The sequence below is a fragment of the Myotis brandtii genome, unplaced genomic scaffold (genome assembly GCF_000412655.1).
Source record: "Myotis brandtii unplaced genomic scaffold, ASM41265v1 scaffold48, whole genome shotgun sequence".
NCBI lineage: Eukaryota > Metazoa > Chordata > Mammalia > Chiroptera > Vespertilionidae > Myotis > Myotis brandtii.
The window spans coordinates 6,747,100-6,767,643 of NW_005368341.1; the positions used below are offsets into that span (position 1 = coordinate 6,747,100).

Here is a 20,544-nt window from a genome sequence, read left to right on the forward strand (position 1 = left end):
GAGGAAGGGAGAGGGATAGAGAATTAGAAACATCGATGAGAGAGAAACATCGATCAGCTGCCTCCCACACACCCCCTACTGGGGATGTGCCTGCAACCAAGGTACATGCCCTTGACTGGAATCGAACCTGGGACCCTTGAGTCCACAGACTGACGCTCTATCCACTGAGCCAAACCAGTTAGGGCAGGTTTCAAACTTTTGAAATTGCCCATTTTGAACTTAAATCTATAGAAGAATTTTAAGAAAACTTTTTCCCCCCAGTTGTATTTGCCTTATTTTAAAATTTGTTTTTCTATTTTATTAAAATTTATTTTAGTACTTTTTTTTTTTTTTTTTTCTTACTGCAGTGAAGACCATCAGATACAAACTAGAAGATGCTTGGTCTCTAAGATTTGACAGTAGACAAGAGTTAAGACAGTTGTTTTTGTCTACCTTTGGCATCATGTTTTCCTACCAGTTATGTAAGTTGGAGGGGTAAAAGTGGGGTTTAATGTTTCTTTAGAAGCTCCCAGAGTAAAGCCTCTGTTTGGATATCATGAGAAGGTACTGGTTTTGAGTTTGCAAATGAGGTTATGATCTTTGAAGGAGCGTTTTATAGCCTGGGAATTTATTTCAACTTAAAAGTTTAAGGTCTTTGTAATCTTATTTAGTTTAATTGTTCAAATAGGAGAGAAACATTTTCAACTGTAGAATTTGTGCTGAGGAAATATAAATGGCAGTATAATAGCAAGTACCACTGTCAGTGGTGTTTAGACCCAAAGAAAAGATAGATGTTAAACTTGCTGTGATACTTCAGATCACAATAACATTAGTGAAATCATGGCATGAGTACTGAGAGGTAACAACCATTGTTGCATATTTTTCCAATTACTTGAGAACCTTCTGTATTTGGTTGCTGGAATGTTGCCGTCATCACATTCTGTGTTGGGTATGACATCGTGAACTGGAACCAATGGCAGTCCAGGACGCCCAGGCCTGGAGCTACGCTATCTGAGAAGTCTGCCGTGTGTTGAAGCCACATTCAACATGGACCCGAAGGCTCTGGGGAAACTGGTGGAATCCATCAGTAAAACCGTCAAGAGCTGTGAGTACTGACCAGACATCCAGCACTGCCCGAGCATCTTTATTCAAAAAGCAACATTGGTAGACATACTAGCTGGACATTAACAAGTGCTTTGTAAGCTCCAAATAGAGTTCCTCTGTTTCCTATATAATGTTTTGATCACTTGAAAAAAACAGACTGCAAGTGAACAACTATCCCTGCACTTACACTGAAAATAACCAGCTATCCTGAAATATATTTGTGTATGTGGAAAGAAGAGCTTGAGAATTTATGTGAGATCATAAGTGCTAAAGGATTATCTGCCAACCAAGGACTGATAAGTATAAAGGTTTACTTGGACCAGTTCCCCAAGTTCTCTGGCACAAAATCCATAGAAGCAGATGATTGCTCTGCTTAAGGGAGCTGGTAGAGATATGTAACAGGAAACTAGATGTTGCAGTAGCATGGTGCCTTGAACATGGCAAGTGCTTATGAAAACTAGTCTTAATAGGTTTGGAGGGGGGAACTCCTTGCCCTGACAGACCTTAAAAAGTAATCTTCATGAAAGTTTTTTCTACGGTATGACCACAAGCCTTTCTGATAATACTGAAAATCTGTTTTTAGAATTTGAGGAAGTTACTTTTATTTCAGCCACTTGGACAGCCTCATTATTGAGCACTTCCACTTTTTCTCATTAGGACAGGCACCACCTTTCTAAAACTCTCTTTGTGGATTTAATTCTGTTTTCTCTTATTCCGGATACATCTTAAATGATCTAAACTCCTCAAGCACTTGTAGGGCCCGTTTCCAACCCTGCTGTCCATACGTCCCTTAAGTCATATCTGGCAGATTGAGCCAGTGTTTAATGTAATGTCTTCTGTCATTTGCTGCTTTCCTAACAGAGCCTGAGTTTTATGACATTCAAAAGGAATTTTTTTATACTTAAAAATATATAATTCCTCTCCCATCCTAATGAAATTATGTTTAGCAATGTCTGTGATGAGTGTTAAATACCATAATTTGTTCTTTGAAAGCAATTCTTTGATCAGACCCATATCCCACAGTCTTCTGCAAAGAAGATATAATTGTTTGAAAAAAGGGAAGGGTTACTATTCTTTTTCGAAAGTTTTTGACACTGATTCACTGTAACCAGATCACTACTTTACACTCAGATTACTAACAGCTGGTGTGTGTTGAGCTCTCTGTTGGCAAGACACTGTGCTGAATGGTTTATGTTCATCATCTTTAACTCAGAACTAAGTCAATAAGGAGAGACCCACCCACCCACTTAAGGAAGTAATTGAAGGTACATGTATGCCCCTGAAGTGTGATGACAAGAATAGTACTTTATCTTGTATTCTTCCCCAAAGCACTTAACTTTACCACCCTCAACTCATTCCTTACTATAAACTAATAAAAAATCATTAGACAAAGTTAAATTAAGAAGATTTTATATATATATAAACACACACACACACACACACACACACACACTGATTTCAGAGAGGGAGAGAGAGACATCAATGATGAGAATCATCGATTGGCTGCCTCCTGCAGGCCCCCCAAAGGGGATTGAGCCCATACCCCCGACCCAGAATGGAACTGTGACCTGGTTCATAGGTCGATGCTCAGCCACTGAGCCACGCCAGCGGGGCAAGAAACATTCTTAATTCACAGTCATGAAAAGCAAGGAAAAACTGAAAACTCATAAGTTGGAGGAGACATGACAACCAAATGGATCTTGGAATTTAAAAAAGGACATTAGTGGAAAAACTGGTAAATCTGTAATTTAGTTGATAATATGCCAGAGTTACTGTATTATTTTTGCCAAATGTACCATGTAAGATGTCAACAGGGAGGAACAGTGAAGTATTTATAGGAACTCTATACTACCATTGCACCTCTCTTGTAAATCTAAAATTACGCTAAAAAACTTAACACAGGTCAGTCTCTGGCATCGCAACATGAGTCTCACTATCCTCAGTTTCTCAAGTATCACAATTGTTTTGATCACATATATAAGATCTTTAGATAAAATGAAATGTGAGCCACATCAATAAACTCAGAAAAAGTTACCCACTGAAGATTGTCTAAAATCCTTGATTGCTTTGTTGGATGACTCGTAATATTTGAAAACAGCTCCTCACTTTCTTCAGGGATCCATTTAATTCACAGTAGTGTTGGTGCTAACATTTCCACTCAGGTAGTAATTCTCCATCGGAACTGAACAGGACTGCTTTCAGGCAAGCATATTGGTATATTACTATGCACTCCATAGAGAGTATCCACATCTGCACTTCCTTTTTCTTTATATTCCAAAAAAGATGTCCTTCCAAATTTTTGTCCTCAGAGCAAGTTTTTGTCCCCTTTCTATTATGTAACCTTGAAAAGTCACATCGCCTCATAACTCATGTACTGTATTGGTTGACAGGAAACCAGCACAAAAGCCCCCCCTTAGTTTCAAGTGAGGGGGACAGACCCCATCTTTCTAAGGCTGGAGTGTCAAGTCACACTGAAAGAAGAGCATGTGGGGTAGGGTAGATTGTTCCAGTGGTCTCTGGGGAAATACAACCTGTCACATCTGGATTCACCACTCATAAGGTAGCTTTAAGAATCTGCCAAAGTGATCTTCCTTATGTGCAAATCTGATCCTGTTAACTTGCCTCAATTTTTCAGTAAGCTCCCCATTGCAGCTCTCAGAACAGGCCTCCACGCATTCAAGCATCCTCTTCTGGCAATGCTCACTCCTTTGGCAGGTCTATCAGGGGTGGGCCACAATGGGTTTTTAAACGACCGGAGGGCCGGAACAAAAGCATGGATGGAGTGTTTGTGTGAACTAATATAAATTCAAAGTAAACATCATTACATAAAAGGGTACGGTCTTTTTTTTTTTTTTAGTTTTATTCATTTCAAACCCACCGGATCCGGCCTGCGGGCCGTAGTTTGCCCACCGCTTTAGCTCATGACACCTTCTCCTCGGGACCCTTGTTAATTTCTTACCACTTCCCCCCAATTGATTATTCCTTCCTTTGGGTTACCCCCAACCACCATCAATCATAGTGTTTGTACTACCTTACTGCACTTTATCTCCACCAAAGTGTAACAACCTTGAGGCAGGCAGGAAGTATTCATTGCCTGGTTCACAGAAGACCTTTAAGTCATATTTTATACTAGCTACAGTGGGAAGCCTGAGGATCTAATTCAGTTAATAAAATACTATTGGGTACCTTTGTAATTGCTTATTCTTTAGATTTGTCAGTCATCCGAAGAGCCAAGTCATTCTGACCACAGTGGAAGCCCTATTATGGCAAACTGCATATTTGCTATGTGCTATCATTAATTTCAGTTGGGTAACCTGAAGTCATTTCAAAGACAGCATCTAACAATTTTTTTCTCCCCACCTTCCCCAGAAATAAACAAGAAAGGAGGGAGGGAAGACAATGAAGGGAACAAGAAAAATAGTAACCAGCTTTCCCTCCTCTTTCAGTTCTCTCAACCTTTGATTCATAGAATTAGACTTTTAAACACTTAAGGACTGTCAGAGATCATTTAGGGCAGATAATACCCAATTTTCGTAGGTGAGGACTCTGAGGCGTAAAGATGGTCTATAACTTGTCTATCTCTCAGCTATTTAGTCTCTCAGAAATGGAAGTAGAACCCAAATACTTAAATCTACTACCCCCAACCCACTAATCCCTTAGTTCTCAGTCCTGATGGTGCATTAGAATCACCTGTGCACTTCTTAAATCTACTCCTTAGGTCACTAAGTCTGGAGTGAGATCTAGGTACATAAGTATTAAAAAGTTTCAGTTTAAAGCCAGTCATGAAATCCTACTAGTTTTTGTGTGTGTGTATGTATGTATTTATGTATTCATTTGGCAGTATCTCAGGCTCCTTCCCCACTCTCTGACCTCGTTTCCATCTCCCTAGCCCCGTCACTCCAAACCTGGCTTCTGTGCTTCCAGTTTTCCTTTCAGTACAGCTTGCCACTTGTCTTTTCCTAAACCACTTAGCCCTGCAGAGGTTCTCAACCTCTGGGTCACAACCATTTCACAGGGGTCACCTAAGACCATCGGAAAACACATATATAATTACATATTGTTTTTGTGATTAATCACTATGCTTTAATTATGTTCAATTTGTAACAATGAAATTGGGGGTCACCACAACATGAGGAACTGTATTAAAGGGTCGTGGCATTAGGAAGGTTGAGAACCACTGCAACTGAACTCTTGTTTTGAAGCTAATTCCTGGGCCTTCTGTTAGCAATTCTGAGGTAGGTCTGGGGCAAGGCCTGGCAAGTTGCATGTGTAACAAGCAATGGAGAAGGGGTTGATTTTCATACAGATGGGCCAAAGATGACACCATGAGAGACACTGTTCCAGTAAAATAAATGTTAATCCTCTGACCAGGCATTCAAGGCCCCCCACCTTCTATCTTATTTTTCACTTCTTCCCAACTTGCTGGCTCCCAGGAAGACATATTCAACCTCAACCTCCATTCTACCTCTTTCCTTTATTCATATTGTTACCTCACCCTGGAATTCTCCACTACTTTACCACCCCCAACTCTTTCCTTCCTAAAAAAATACTATGCATCCTTCAAGGCCCAATTCAAAGTTCATTCCCATGAAAGTGGCCCAACTCCTCTTTCCAAGTGAGAACCATCTTAATTGTATAAGCTCTTGAGTAACAAGTCCATATCATACTTTTTATGGCATCTCGCATCAAGGGAAAAAATAGCTTTTAGTAAAATACTGTAAATTAGATTGGAGAACTCAATGATTAAGTCATATTTATATTTTCATTTTACAGTCAAGAAAAGTGAAGTCGAGAGCCTCATAATACTTTTTCACGGCTTGGTGGAAAAACCTGATGTGAGGCTTGATAACGCTAGACTAGATCGGAGCACATTTCGAATGATCCTGCACGGCTTGTTTGGAATGACTGATGATAAGCTAATGAATAGGGGTAAGAAGTCATAAGGGACTGAAATGAGCCAAGCTGAGGTGGCAAATATATATATATGGCATCTATATAAGTAGATTAATATATGACAAATATATTTAATTTTCATCAAAGACTTTGATTTTTTTAATGCCAAACTAGAAAGACAATTCTGGTAGTGCTGCCAATGCAAATCAGTAGTTGATTTTATTGTCAGGATGGTTTTTAATATAAATTTGCTCAAGATGTCTTATAACTGTACCACTTTGAGAGATAACTAGTAACGGGCTAAATAAGCTAGCAGTATTATTTTTCAAAGATAAGCATGTGACTTTTAATCATGATGTCTATTAATTCATATGCTGTAGACATGTAAATTTTTCCTCATAAAAATGAAAAATACTGCCCTAACTGGTTTGGCTCAGTGGATAGAGCGTCGACCTGCAGACTGAAGGGTCCCAGGTTTGATTCCGGTCAAGGGCATGTACCTTGGTTGCGGGCACATCCCCAGTAGGAGGTGTGCAGGAGGCAGCTGATCGATGTTTCTCTCTCAGCGATGTTTCTAACTCTCTATCCCTCTCCCTTCCTCTCTGTACAAAATCAATAAAATATATTTTTTTAAAAAAATGAAAAATACTCATTATACTGAAAAAAATAAGGTCATTTATTTAAAGTAGGAAGTTTTTTAATATGAGGCAGTCATTTTCACTAACTGATTTTTAGTGTTCAATTTGGTAAGTTTTGATCTATATATGTACACCCTTGAACTCATAACCATAATCAAAATAATTAACATTCATCATCCCCAAAAGAGTCAATACTATTTTGCTTTCTATATTAAGATTTCATTGGTAATTTAAAAATAGTATTATTTTAGTAATTTATCTTCAGGCATTGTACAAGCTCTTTAGAACAGAATTTTGCCACTTTTTTAGTATAAAAATTACTACATTGATTGGCTCCATCATTGTACATAGTAACTGTACAAAACAAGATCATCATTGATCATGGAGGAGAATGACTTTTCTTCCTATAGAAATCTGGGGAAAACATTTTCAGTAATTTTGACTTTTTCAAGAATGATTGTACCAAAACCCTCTTCTCCCCTCAGTTTGGGAGGAGATTTTTAAAAATCTATACATACCTATTCTTGAATTATAAAATAGCTGTGAATAATAATACACTTATATGTGCTTTTTTTCAGTATTTTTTGCATTTGACAAAGACAGTGATAACTGCATAAATGTAAATGAGTGGGTTAAAGGATTATCAGTGTTTCTTCGAGGGACTTTTGAAGAAAAGCTGAAGTGTAAGAATTCTATATGGCATTACTGGCTTAGTAATATATATGGTTAATTTTGTATTTAGTGAATGTTTAAATATTTTTAAAAAATATATAATTAGTGTTCTTTATAGCAACCTTGCAAAAATAGTTCATGATAGTTTTTAAAAAAATACAGGCCAGATGAAATGGGTGGGCTATTTCATAGGAGAGTCCCTAGTCCCAGGATCCCCAAACACTTCAGTCACTGGTTCTATAATGTTCAGATGTCACCAGGATGGGTCTTTGGCTTAAGGCCCAGGCTAATAACAGAAACTAAGGATTAGGACTATGCCAACTCTTATCAGCTAGTAAGGTGGAAATTTCTGAGGCTGCCTCTGAGCTCAGCAGGAAATAGGCTTTGATATGGGTAGTGCACAAGTCACATTGGGCCATTGCCTCTGTGTGTGTGTGTGTGTGTGTGTGTGTGTGTGTGTGTGTGTGTGTAAAACAAGGTAAAACGCACGTTAACCACCAGACATCAATACTGTAGTGTTAGTGTAGATGAGTGGAAAGGGGGAAAGCCTAGGACAATGAGAGCCGAAAGGGAGGAGGATTATAAAGAGAGCCTCTTACAGAAATTCCTAATGTGCTTAGGAATTCCAAGCACATTATCTCAGTTCACAATTTTGCCTAGAAATAACTGAGGCCTCACCTCACCTGTACCATTGGTGTGGTGTGTATTTCCTATGTTTTACACCTCTAGTTCCAAGATTTGGGGCGAGGAGCCCTGGAAAGATAATAGGAACAATTTTAAATAGTAGTTTTCAAAGAAACAGATTGCTTAAGAGAAGACAGCAGAGTACTGAGGAAGTAAGCAATTTTTTTTTTTATCCCTTCTTCCACTTGAATTTGGATTTGGAATGTTCAAAAAAAGATCCCTAAATTAAACACATTTTAAAGTGATAGCACATTTTTAAAGAAACACATTTTTAAAGAAAACCGCCAACTTTCTGACATTTTTGTTTCTAGTTTTGTGTTTTCTTCTTCAGTCTAATTTTTTACAGGATAACATTTAAATATAGTTGCCATTAAGCTTATTGCAACATTCCTATACAAAAGTCTCACCTAAAAGTGAAAAGCTAAGTTTCTTGGAAGTAAATTCTTGTGGTAATACTAATACGTGGTGAAAATGGTTGTGACATTGGAAGTAGCTGTATAGTATTGAATAGCATCACACTATCAAAAAATGTTTCCTCCTCTAACCCCACTTCCTAAAAATGTTTCATATACATTTCGAGATAGTTAATTTGGGGGAAGATACTACTTTTAGTAGGGTTGTGTTGCAAACTCATGTATGCAACAGATTGGAGAAACTTGACAAAAACACACAGCTAATCTAATACTCTGGAGTTTTATACATGGTTCTATTGCTTTTGTAAAACGCTTAACTGGGTTACAAACACCACAAGAGCTCTTGCACTGCTGTATTCCCAGGACCTGAGTAAGTCACTTGTGGATGAAGGAGTGGATTGTAGGAGTGCTTACTCTGTGAGGAGAGAGCAGTTTTTCTGAGTAGTGCAGACAGGCAGGCCCCAAAGAGATGACAGACTCACTGGCTAAATACACCGAAAAGTGTTGTTGGTGACATGGCAAAGTGTGTACTTAGTTTTTGTTCTCTATGTAAGACGAGAATCATAAAGCTGAGATTTTTACACACATATGTATACACGTATAAATGTATTGTATGATCAGAGATTTATGTATCCCCTTTATTTCAGCTTCATAATATTTTTAAACCCTCAATTTCAAAATCCAGAAGTTACAAGTCTTTCTTTACACGTTCCAAGGGGTATTTTAACTTGTGGAAAGAAATGTAATAAAAGGTGCTTTATTTTAAAAATCTCTTTACCATATAGGCCAATAATTGTAGGTTGTATAAATTGTTTTTATTATTATATAATGAAATAACTAAGGAGAAGATTAGTGACATTTTAACTGTCCTTATCCAAGTCTTTAAACATCTTATGCTTTGAAAAGTCTGTTTTGAAGTGTATTATTTGAATGGTGATGATGGTTACATTTCTCGAGAGGAAATATTTGACATGTTGAGGAACAGTCTACACAAGCAGTTATCTGAGGAAGAGACTGATGAAGGAATAAAAGAATTGGTAGAGATAACGCTGAAGAAAATGGTAAGAATGAAATACTGTAATTCATTATAACCAAGCAAGTGGATATTGGATAAAGCTAAGATGAAGAAATTATTTCCCTCCATAATAAATGCAGCCTTTATGAGGGCAGGAGTTTTTGTTTGTTTTCTGCTCTGACCATTGCCTGGAATAGTGTCTGGCTGATAGTGGGTGCTCAGAAAATATTTGTGGAATTGCTGGGTGATTAAATGAATCACTATTCCAAATTAATGTTAATTTTCTCATTTTGAAATATTTTAATATTAGTAAAACCTCACTAATTGTGGGAAAGGCAGCGGGTTTAATGTGTTTTAAATTGGATGCTATTCTAATCTGTCTTCATGACCTTAGCCTTTCAATTCTTCCAAATATTCAATATAATAGAATAACATAATAATAAAAGGTTTTTTAAATAGAGTGCTTGCTATATGCCAGGCCCTTCACAGAACTTTAATATATGAATTCATTTTATCCTCAAAACAACCCTGTGAAGTAGAAATTATCTCTATTTGGCAGATGAGAAAACTGAAGTACAGATGGGTTTACTCAAGGTCACACTAGAAAATTCGGTGCAGAATTCAATGAAACCAATAATATCCATTTCTAATGGACATAGTAATTTCTCTCCTTTTCTTACTGTGACCCTCTACCGGATACCGGTGAATATTTGTGGCCCTAAGATTTGTGGGCTTGGCTAACCCATGACTCTGGAGTTTAAGAAAGAAACATGATGTGGACTGCCGAGTCTCAGACTCAGCTAACACAGGTCCAGAGTATCCCCTTCCACTGGAAGTGCTCACTCGACCCTGCCAGGGCTCAGGGTAGACTTCTTGAGAGACAGTATGTTCCCTCATACCAAACCCACCCTCTTCTTTTTTGAAAGGAAATGTTACGGAGTGAACCTTTTCTGACAATTATTCAAACCTTTCTCTAGATTAGACTCTCAGTAGCCCTGATTTAGTTATACCCTGATGTGTGGAAAAAAAACACACACCAAAGACCCATCAGATCAAATCCAAAATCACTGAAGCAGTTAAAGGCATACATAATCCACACACATGCTACCCCATGATTTACTTAGTCACCCATAGTCCCTGTCACCAATGCTCCACTTGAGGCAGGTCCCTCTTCTCCTGACTTACTGTCATAATTCAGGTTGGGCCATTCTGCACTTCCTCCACACACTTCCCCACCTCTCTAGATCCCAACCATCCCTAAAGGCCTAGCGGTGGTCTGCATGACTCTAGTCCATCTTGGGCTGTGAGTGCTCTAACTCCCAGTGCCTCGGTCCTTATCTGAGCAACTCCACTTTTATCCTTTTTACATGATGAGCTCCCAAGTAAGAGATCCTTTCAGGAACAAGTTCTAGTACTAAAAATTAAGCTTGAGAATTTTTGCCCTTGGTCCTTATTTTATCACAAAAATAGCTGTACAATATGGGCTTCCTCTCTAGGATTATGACAACGATGGCAAGATCTCTTTTGCCGACTTTGAAAAAGCAGTGAAAGAAGAGAGACTTTTGTTGGAGGTGTTTGGACAATGTTTACCAGAAGCAAAGGTACAGTGCCAACAGCCCCAAAAGGTTGAGGGGACATTTTAACGGATCTGAAAATAACACTGGTTAGACACTCACCTCTTTAGGGCTTCAGCTCACTGTTAAGTCTAGGCAACCATGAAGGGCTCAGCCCATCCTAGTGCTTTGGGAACCAAGACAGTAGTGACTGTTTAAGTAATTCTATTCAACAGACTTTTCTTTTGGGCTTGTAACTTCAACTGTATACAAGTCCTGATTTCTTGTATGTTAGTATTTCCCCAAAGAAAACCAAGGTATATTGGGCTTACTTAAGGGATAGAACAGTGAATAAAGAGTGGGTTCAGCAAGAACAGCTAGGAGAAAACTTGATGTCTTTCAACCCAAATGTTGTCAATGAGAATAAATTAAATTTTAAAAAATTTGAACACATACATAGTATTTTGTGGTCATAAGGTTTATTTTCATGTTTGGATTTGACGAAAGTTTTCTGAGCTAGAATAGCCAGCCTAATAATTTATTTGACTCATTAACATTTTAATTCTGCCTCTGATCAACTCTGCTTTGCAAACATGACATAAGAAGACACTTCTTTTTTGAAGAAACTTTTTATTCTGTGCTAATTTAGATGATTTTGTGAATGAACTTGCATAATAAGCTATCCTTAGCCATCTTAGCTCATCTTTCTTAATTTGTCCCAATGTAGTTTATTCCTTTTTAAAAAAATCCTCACCTATGGATATGTTTAGTGATTGTAGAGGGAGGGACGGAGGGAGAGAGAGAAGAGAAAGAAACATTGATCTGGGGATCAAACCCAAAACCTAGGTATGTGCCCTGACCAGGAATCGAACCTACAACCTTTTAGGTCTACAGGACAATACTCCAACCAACTGAGCCACCTGACCAGGGATATTCCCACATCTTGTCTGGAAATACGTGGTAAAATGCAATATGTGAAAGGCAGACTTCTCGTTTTAAGGGACTGATGGGTGAAACAGTGCAGAATTATGGACTGGGTTGGAGTAACTACTTATGTCCGATGGATACCAACAGTTCTTGAGTTGTTCCCAGAGACTTCATCTGTAGCCGTTATCTAGAGCCTTGCTACTCAGTGTAGTCTGTGCACCAGCTCAATGGTATCACCTAGGGACTTATGAGAAATGCAGAATCTCAGACCCCACCCCAAACCAACTGAATCAGAATCTTTTTTTGGTGCCTGACACAAGAAAGGTTTCTTTCTCTCATGATCAAACAGTGTATTGTTGGCGGGGATGGGGAGGAGCGCTGGCCTCCACACACAGAACAGATCAGGAATCCACTCAAGAACAAAGAACCCACTGAGCAGCTCCTCCCTTTAGGACTGTCAGACTGTGTGTGTGTGTGTGTGTGTGTGTTAAAATACACCTAACATAAACTTTACCATCCAAATCAATTTTAAGTATTCAGGTTCAATAAAGTACATTCACACTGTTGTACAAGCAACCTCCAGAACTCTTCATCTTGCAAAACTGAAACTCTGTGCTCATTAAACAACTCCCCATTCCTGCCCCCACCAGCTCCTGATCACCACCATCAGAATTACAATAAGACTCTGAAGTGGAGGTTCATAACACCTTCAAGTCTGAGAAGGCTGTCCTAGACAGCAATGTATTCTTCCTAATTCTATGGTCAGGTCTCTAATACATCTTTTACCTGAATTCAGCAAAAAATGTATCTAATTGCCTTACGAGGAACTAGGGCCAACCCCCTTGCCTGCAGCTTCTATTAAGACTATCTAGCCCTAGCCAGTTCGGTTCAGTGGATAGAGCATCAGCTTGCAGACTCAAGGGTCTCAGGTTTGATTCTGGTCAAGGGCACATGTCTTCAGGTTGTGAGCTCGATCCCCAGTAGGGGGCATGCAGGAGGCAGCCAATCAATGATTCTCATCATCGATGTTTCTCCCACTCTAAAATCAATAAAAATATTTTTTTTTAAAAGACCATCTACCACCTAGTGCCCTCCTAACAAGTTTGGATCAGTAAGTCATAATTGAAGATGAACCTTCTTAACTGATATGTTCAAATTCAATTAGGCCAGAGGCCCTTAAGGATAGGGAGGAACGAAAAAGAGATGGCATTTGGTATGGGCCTTCTCCAGTTATTTTTATCAGTAAAAATATGGAAATAGCTTGTACACAATTGGATTTCCATTATGTAGTCTACTAACAGGAAAAAAAAGTGAGTGTGCTATAAAAGTAGTGGTAGAAGTCACTCATTTACAAATTCTAATTAGTTTATGCTATAGATCAAATAAATTCTTCTGATAAGTTAACTAACGCATGTAAGCTTCTAATTTCAGCTTTGTTCTAATAGTTTATTAACTTTTTTACTTTACAGATTTGTCTTGACTTTGAAGCCCTGGCATTCAAACACATCCTGAATTCTGTCTAGTTTTTTAATGTGAATCACTCAATACTTGCATTAAAATAAAAAACAGATTCTGGTTGCCTATCTTTATTTCCTTCAATTAATTCACATATAGTTACTGCAATGTGAGAGGTAATATTATAAGAACAGTTTCTATAATAGTAAGTTTGGATCAAAATAACATCAATAGGTAATAAGCAGCAAATTTATTTAAGTTAGTCAACAACCTTGGATCTTGTAGCATCAAGTCAGGCATTCCCAACCCTCTTTTCCCTTGCTTCCTCAACCATAGAAGTTGGAAACCTAAAGCATTCACTATTCCAGACTCCTCAGGAATAGTCATGGGCCCAGTTCTAGCCAGTAAGATGTAACTAAAGTCACTGGATGGCGTTTCTAGGAAAGTTTTTATTAAGGGAAACAGTTGGCTGGCAAGTATTTTGTCCACAATAAACTAATTTTAAAAGGTGAAACTAAATTAAACAAGTAGCTTGAAAGAAATTACAAAGAGGAGTGCATTAAAAAAAATAGCAGCAGTAAAATCTCTTCAAGAATTAAAACGACAGGCTAAAAATAAATACTCTTAGAAAATATTAATTTGCTACTAGTAATCTTATATTCTTCTTCTTTGTTTTAATGGATGACTTGTATGAACATCTTCCAGCTTGTCTTCTGGAGGCTTTGGCACAGTTGTAATCACCTAGTTTTAGAAAAGAGAACCAGAAAAGCTTATTTTTTATAGTAAAAGAATAAATAAACTATCAGAAGACATAATATATTCAGTAGTTTAATCCTTACTATCACGTTTGAAGCAGAGCTAAGCCAAGTTCAAGGTACAGCCTACAATCTAGGCCAGCGGTGGGCAAACTTTTTGACTCGAGGGCCACAATGGGTTCTTAAACTGGACCGGAGGGCCGGAACAAAAGCATGGATGGAGTGTTTGTGTGAACTAATATAAATTCAAAGTAAACATCATTACATAAAAGGGTACGGTCTTTTTTTTTTTTAGTTTTATTCATTTCAAACGGGCCGGATCCGGCCTGCGGGCCGTAGTTTGCCCACGGCTGATCTAGGCACAGAGCAGTTTTCTGTCCAAACACTGTTGGGAGTAAAAAAATTTTTTAATTTAAATTCTTTATTATTTAAAGTATTACACGAGTCTCCTTTTTCCCCCTTTGACCTCTCCCTGGCTGCTCCCACCCCTCAGCACATGCCCTCGCCCTCCTACTGTCTATGTCCATTGGTTATGCTCATATGCATGCATAAAAGTCCTTTGGTTAATCTCTTACCCAATCACCCTCCACCTTCATTTTTAAAGCCATTTAACAAGAAGAAATTTTTGAGGGAGAGAAGTAAACAGGCTCTACTAACATTCCTTTGTAGATCTGAAGTCCCTTGTTATTTTATGGGTATAGATAGACATGGAGGTTTGGGGGAGGGGGGGTTGTGGTGAAAAATTTAAAGAAATAATCAGAAAATGTTATAATCCTCAATTTTTTAGGGAAAATGAAATCAAATGCATCATGAAAAAAGGAGACAATAAGTTACAGCAGAATAAGACAGTCTTCATTTAAACTGGGAAATTATTTGAAACCATAGTAAATTATACTTAGTATTTCTCCTCCTTATTGTTCTACTGTTTCTATACCTAGGATTCAGACCTAACATATTTTTCTTGAAAATACAGTCAGCTCTGGCTGAGACGGCTCTATGTCTGTATCCATGCCTTAGTTCAGCTGTATGTGAAGAAAGGAAGGGTTGCCAACACAAACTAAAAAATTTAAGAGGCTTAAGCATAAAAACTGTGTCCATAGATTTTTATTACTATAAAACACCCCCTATCCTTAATCAGATAATAATTTCCAGGTAAAAAAATGTACATAAAATAAGCTACCTTGACCCTCCTTAATCACATTATAAAACATAGTATTGTTTCTTTTGTTAAAGATGTTTTTTATTGATTTTTAGAGAGAGGCAAGGAAAGGGAGGGGGAGAGAGAAAAACACTGAGTTTCGGTCGGCTACCTCCTGCATGCCACTCCTGCTGGAGATCAAGCCCCCAACCCAGGCATGTACCCTGACCGGGAATCGAACCAGCAACCTTTCAGTGCACAGGATGACACCCAACCGAGCCACACCAGCCGGGCTAGTATTCTGTTTCTTGTTTAAGGCAAGGATTAATGGTATCAAAGCAAATGGTATTTGTTAGTAAAATTCAGTAAATTCAGTAAACACATCAAAAACTAAAAATGAAAAATAGTAAATAATACTATAGTTCTCATAAATAATTCTCCATTTAGGGTTAGTCCTATAACAAAATCGTCTCTTAGAAGACTTCTTTAAATGATCTTACCTCTTTAAGTTTATTCCGAATTAAATTCGCTGTTGTATTCAAGGAGTCATCATGCATATCCACTTTGGGTATGTCTGGTAACAGAGGCCCAATCAGCACCTCATTACTGCTAGTGCTTGTTTCAAGAAAAGGTCCGAGTTTACGATCATCTCTTCTTCTCTTCCGCTCCTGCAGTTGTGTCGTCCTAGGCATAAATCTGTCAACGGCCTCTGAAGGAGTAAAAGCCTTCTGTGCACCAGGGCAGGCCTCTGAATTTTTTAAAGTTTTCATGTGCACTTGCTGCAAAGAGTCATTGTGGTTACAATGCCCCACTGTTTCATCACGGTTTCTCCCGTACTGAGAGGAGCTTGATGCTCTGTTCTCGTACTCTCCTGATGAACACATACATGTTGAGGAGAAATAACACAAAGGCAATTCACAAGAATAAGGAAGACAAGGATCTGAGTTCCCAGCAGAAGTGTTCAGCACAGCTTCACAAAATCCAGATTTCTTTGAGTGGAAGTCCTGTCTAAAATCTTTTGTGTCTTTATACTCTGTAACCAGTTTCTTCTTTGTCATGAAATAATCTTTATATTACAAGTTAAAAGGTGAGAGAAAGGGAAACAGAAATAGTTAATCTGTTTTCATCATTCAGAAAAGTGTAATTCTAAAAACAAACACTGCTTTAAAATGTTAACAAATGTTACCCTTACAATTTTATTTCTTGGGCAGGCAATACATTCATGTGGTTTAAAAGCTAAAAAGGATAAAGGTATAATAGTGTCACGCTACACTTTCTTTGCTCCCTGTATGCCTGGTTTCCACCCCCCATAAGTAATCACTATTCTTACTTTCTTATTAATCTGTCCAGTATGTCTTCCTTCCACCTACCCTCTTTACCCTCCTGTAACACCCATTTCTCTGCACCTTTGTGTTTTCCAGTTAACTGTAGATTTTGGAGTTTTTTTCCATGTCATTACATACAAAGCTGCTTTTTTGTTTTTTACAGTATGAGTGTATATGCTGCTTAGTTTGTGTTAGTTTTTATAGCAAGCAATATGATGGGCCCATATTTAGTAATTTCCTTTGCCCCCCACACATATAAGTTTGTATGGAGCTAGTTATTTACACATCCCACAGGTTAAAGTTCAGTGTCTACAGGGACTCTCAACAGTTGTCTTCCCAAATTTTCAGGTAAGGTTTTCAAGTCTCCCCACTTATTTCTCTCTTCACTATTGCCACATGCCCATTCCCCAATCAGCCACAAACTCATCATATTCAATAGCTTTATGGACATTGACTTTGACCCAAAGGGTGAAAATTTCGTAATCTAAGCCTCTGGTAGCATTCAGATTTCAGACTACACATGCTATCTTAATCTAATTCTGACTGCTCTAGTCCTACAACCCACGTACCAGATCTCATGACTCCATTCCAGGCATCTGGAATTTGTGTCTAGGGAAACTCAGTTGGGCATATGAGGCACCTGGCCAGCTGTTGGTCAAAAGTAAAACTTTACCACTTTTAGCAGTTTTAGATTAGCCAATGGGAACTGGTCTGTGAATCCTAATTGTTTCTCACTTCAAGTAAAAGCTTTAATTCCTTCACATGGGACACAAGGCCCTTTACGAAGCCCGTGTGGTCATCCTGTACTATTCACAGTTCCTTAGGATGCACGATGCTCCTTTATTCCTTTAAACATGCTATCTGGCCCACCTTCCCATTTCTTCCTCTCAACTTCTGAAAAATGTCCACTTATCCTTCAAAACTCAGCCCCCTTCTCATCCTGTAGGAATTCTCCCACAAACCAACATCTCTTTCTTCCCATCCCAGATTACGTTGAGTGCTACAAAGAATCATGTTACAGTTGTTGAATATTGTGATCATTTACTTGCCCCTCTTCCCACTAGACTGAGAGCTCCATAAAGGTATACTTAGCAGAATGCCTGACACATGGGTGTTTAGTAACAGGCTTTCCATACCTTTATTTTTAGTAGCTCTTGCTATATAAGCCTTCCTCTCTTGTAGTTTTTTTCTAGTTTCTTCAACTGTCTCAAATTCCGGAGCATAGCACACATGAAGCAATCCACCAAAGAAACTCTGTTCATCCATTTTCCTCTTGGCTATCCTAAACAGAAATACACGATAGCATGGTTTATTCATCTAGATTTACTTAGGATAAAACTTGACTAGTATACAATGCATAGATCTAAAGAGCAAAGTCCAGCTTTTGCTATGTGTGTGTACATCCTATGGTTTGGGAATTAAGTAATTTGCTTATGGATGGAATTGACCTTCTTGATCTAGTGCATACTCTACTAGTAAGAGCCTTTCCTCCCCTCTCCCAACATTGTTAATGGGGTTTGAGCTAAGTCATCCACACATATCTAGACTCCCTTTAACCAACTTAGAATCCAGCTGGTTAGCCTAAGGTACACAATCCATTGCCATAAAATAGAGATTTTTCTCTGTGGAGTTAAATGGCCCTTGAGAGTTAGCTTATACCCAATTTAGCATTCTCAGCACAATGTGTTCCTATATAAAAAATTAATAAAAATACTGTAACTGTAAAATTTTTCAATAATTGAGGAAATACTGAATATATAACAACTAATCAATGAGAGGATGGTATCATTCAACAAATACTTCCTAAATATCTATAACTGGTCAGGCATTATAATAAATATTGAAGTACTTCTGTGCTCAGGGATAATAATAAATACTTATTGAGATTTTACCACATGCCAGGCAGTGTCCTGAGTGCTTCACTTGAATTAACATTTCACAACAATCCTATGATGAATGTAAGGCCTGGGGAGATTAGAACTTGGCCATGTTTACCCTGGAGAGTGGAGCTAGGATTCAAATCCAGATGCCAAACTCCAAGGCCAATTGTACTAGGTAGGTGCTGTGGGAAATGCAAAGACTCTAGAAAATAGCTTCCCTAACAATGAGGAGCTGGCACGTTGGTTAGGAAAGTGAGATTGCATTTTACAGCTACCTGCGAATAACACCTGACCCCATAAAATAAGTGCTTTATGGCAGACAAGTGCTATTTGTGGCACAGAAAAGAAAATATGAATTGTAATAACCAGGGAAGGATGGGTCTTGGAACAAATCAGTAGGAGGGAGGGTTTACATAAAAGTAGGTAAGGCATTTTACATTTCAGCCTTTTTGGAACTGAGTTTATGTTACATAGAAAGCTGGAAGAGATGGCGTTAATTCACATAGGTGCACAACAGTAAGAACCTCAATAACTAATGTTTACTGCATTCTGAACAGGAGGCGTTATGCTAAGCCCTTTACATGGATTACCTCATTTCAGCCTCACACAACCTCAGTAAGCAGGCCCTTTTATCATATGGATTTTATAGAATAAGCGAAACAGGCTTACTAGGGTTTAATAACCTTCCAAGATCATGACGTTAGTAAGCAAGGGAATTGGAAAACTTACTCTAAACCCAATTTTTAATCTACCACCCTACAAGACAAAGTGTTAAACATGAGAATGATGTGATAGAAAGTGTTTTAGAAAGGCAAACATTTAAAAAGACTGGAGGAAGACAAGAACAACCATGTTGTTATTGCATAATTCAGGTATGAATGTGGGAAACCTGGGGCCTATGGGGGCAGTAGGACAGTGCTTAACTTGCACATTACCTTGCACTTTGTAAATTCATAAATTTAATAAGATAAACTTCTGTAAATTCTTCTGCTGGGTATTCATCTAGAGCATTATACTGTTCAATTGCACCATATAGAGCGAATCGTTCAACTAATTCCTTCATCGCTCCCACTGCAGGAACTCCTTGTATTAATAAGTACCGAGATTCCAAATTAATTGTATATACCTAAAAGAAATGCAAACAAGTTAAATGTATCTCATAAATAAGTCTAAGAAAAATCTGCTTTTTTAAAAAATGTCCAGCCCTGACCCGTTTGGCTCAGTGAATAGAGCGTTGGCCTGCGGACTGAAGGGTCCCAGGTTCGATTCCAGTCAAGGGCATGTACCAAATCTGCTTTTTAAAAAAATGTCCAAAAGCTTTAAAAACAAGAAATGTTTTTCAACAAGTTTGCAGAAAACAGAAAATCAAACACTTTGCCCTTCTCTCTGATGAAGAGCTCACTCCACGTGAATTCGCCCAACTAAAGCATCACACAGACTACCTTCGATTGGTAGATTTTGCAGAAATGGGCTGGGTGCAGCTACTGGAAAGAGTTAAATATTCAGAGTGCTTACTATGTGCCAAGGAGAGCCGTAAACACGGAAGATACAATGATTAAAACAAAGCCCCGTTTCCGCAGAGCGGACGCCCTCGCAGTGACCAAAGGGGTCGTGGGAACCTCTGGTAGCGGATGCCCAGGATTCCTCACACCCACCTGCAAGGAGATGGGTCCGACCGCAGCCTCGCAAGCCTTCACTCACATAGGCTGGGCGCGTGGAGCTAGAATTCACATAAAACTACTGAGGATAGCAAATGAAACAAAAACCACTTTACCCGCACGGAACGAGGCCGTCGCCCCTCCCGGTACTTGGCCCGCGTGTCGCAAGCAGCCCTTTGGACGTGGTGGTCGAACAAGCCGCCCAGCTCCCCGCCGCCCGACGCCATCTTGCCGGCTTTGGCTCTCACAGAAACGACAACATCCGCCGGCTGCACTCCCGTTTAGCCAATAAGAGAGAGGGATAAGTCAAGGCGTGCCGGGATTGGCCGGAGAATCGATAGCGTCGGCCGTCGTTTCCTACGAAAGAGGATTTGTGGACGGGGTGCCGCCCCCCAGCGGCGCGGCGGAGAGGCCAGGAAGGAGGCAGAGGCTGGCTTGCCCCGCCCCTACGCGCG

At 38.9% G+C, this 20,544-nt stretch overlaps 2 protein-coding genes across 3 annotated transcripts; one reads left to right on the forward strand and one right to left on the reverse strand.

Annotated features, from left to right (window-relative positions):
- Positions 1 to 139: 139 nt before the first annotated feature.
- On the forward strand, positions 140 to 13,461 carry LOC102259238 (EF-hand calcium-binding domain-containing protein 1-like). 2 transcript variants are annotated; one of them, XM_005876093.2, is made up of 6 exons: positions 140 to 1,084; positions 5,857 to 6,012; positions 7,193 to 7,297; positions 9,290 to 9,444; positions 10,895 to 10,999; positions 13,348 to 13,461. In XM_005876093.2, the coding sequence occupies exons 1-6, from the start codon at positions 1,027 to 1,029 to the stop codon at positions 13,399 to 13,401; spliced, it is 633 nt and encodes a 210-aa protein (XP_005876155.1). In that variant the 5' UTR covers positions 140 to 1,026; the 3' UTR covers positions 13,402 to 13,461. The 2 variants fall into 2 exon arrangements, with proteins under 2 accessions (XP_005876155.1, XP_014403127.1); XM_014547641.1 differs by lacking the exon at positions 13,348 to 13,461 and having other exon boundaries at positions 9,958 to 10,973.
- Positions 13,462 to 13,568: 107 nt separating this feature from the next.
- On the reverse strand, positions 13,569 to 20,364 carry RBM48 (RNA binding motif protein 48). The gene is made up of 5 exons (XM_005876092.2): positions 20,206 to 20,364; positions 19,367 to 19,557; positions 17,688 to 17,833; positions 15,727 to 16,292; positions 13,569 to 14,074 (listed from the first exon to the last, which is right to left on the reverse strand). The coding sequence occupies exons 1-5, from the start codon at positions 20,314 to 20,316 to the stop codon at positions 13,988 to 13,990; spliced, it is 1,101 nt and encodes a 366-aa protein (XP_005876154.1). The 5' UTR covers positions 20,317 to 20,364; the 3' UTR covers positions 13,569 to 13,987.
- Between the last annotated feature and the right edge of the window lie 180 nt (positions 20,365 to 20,544).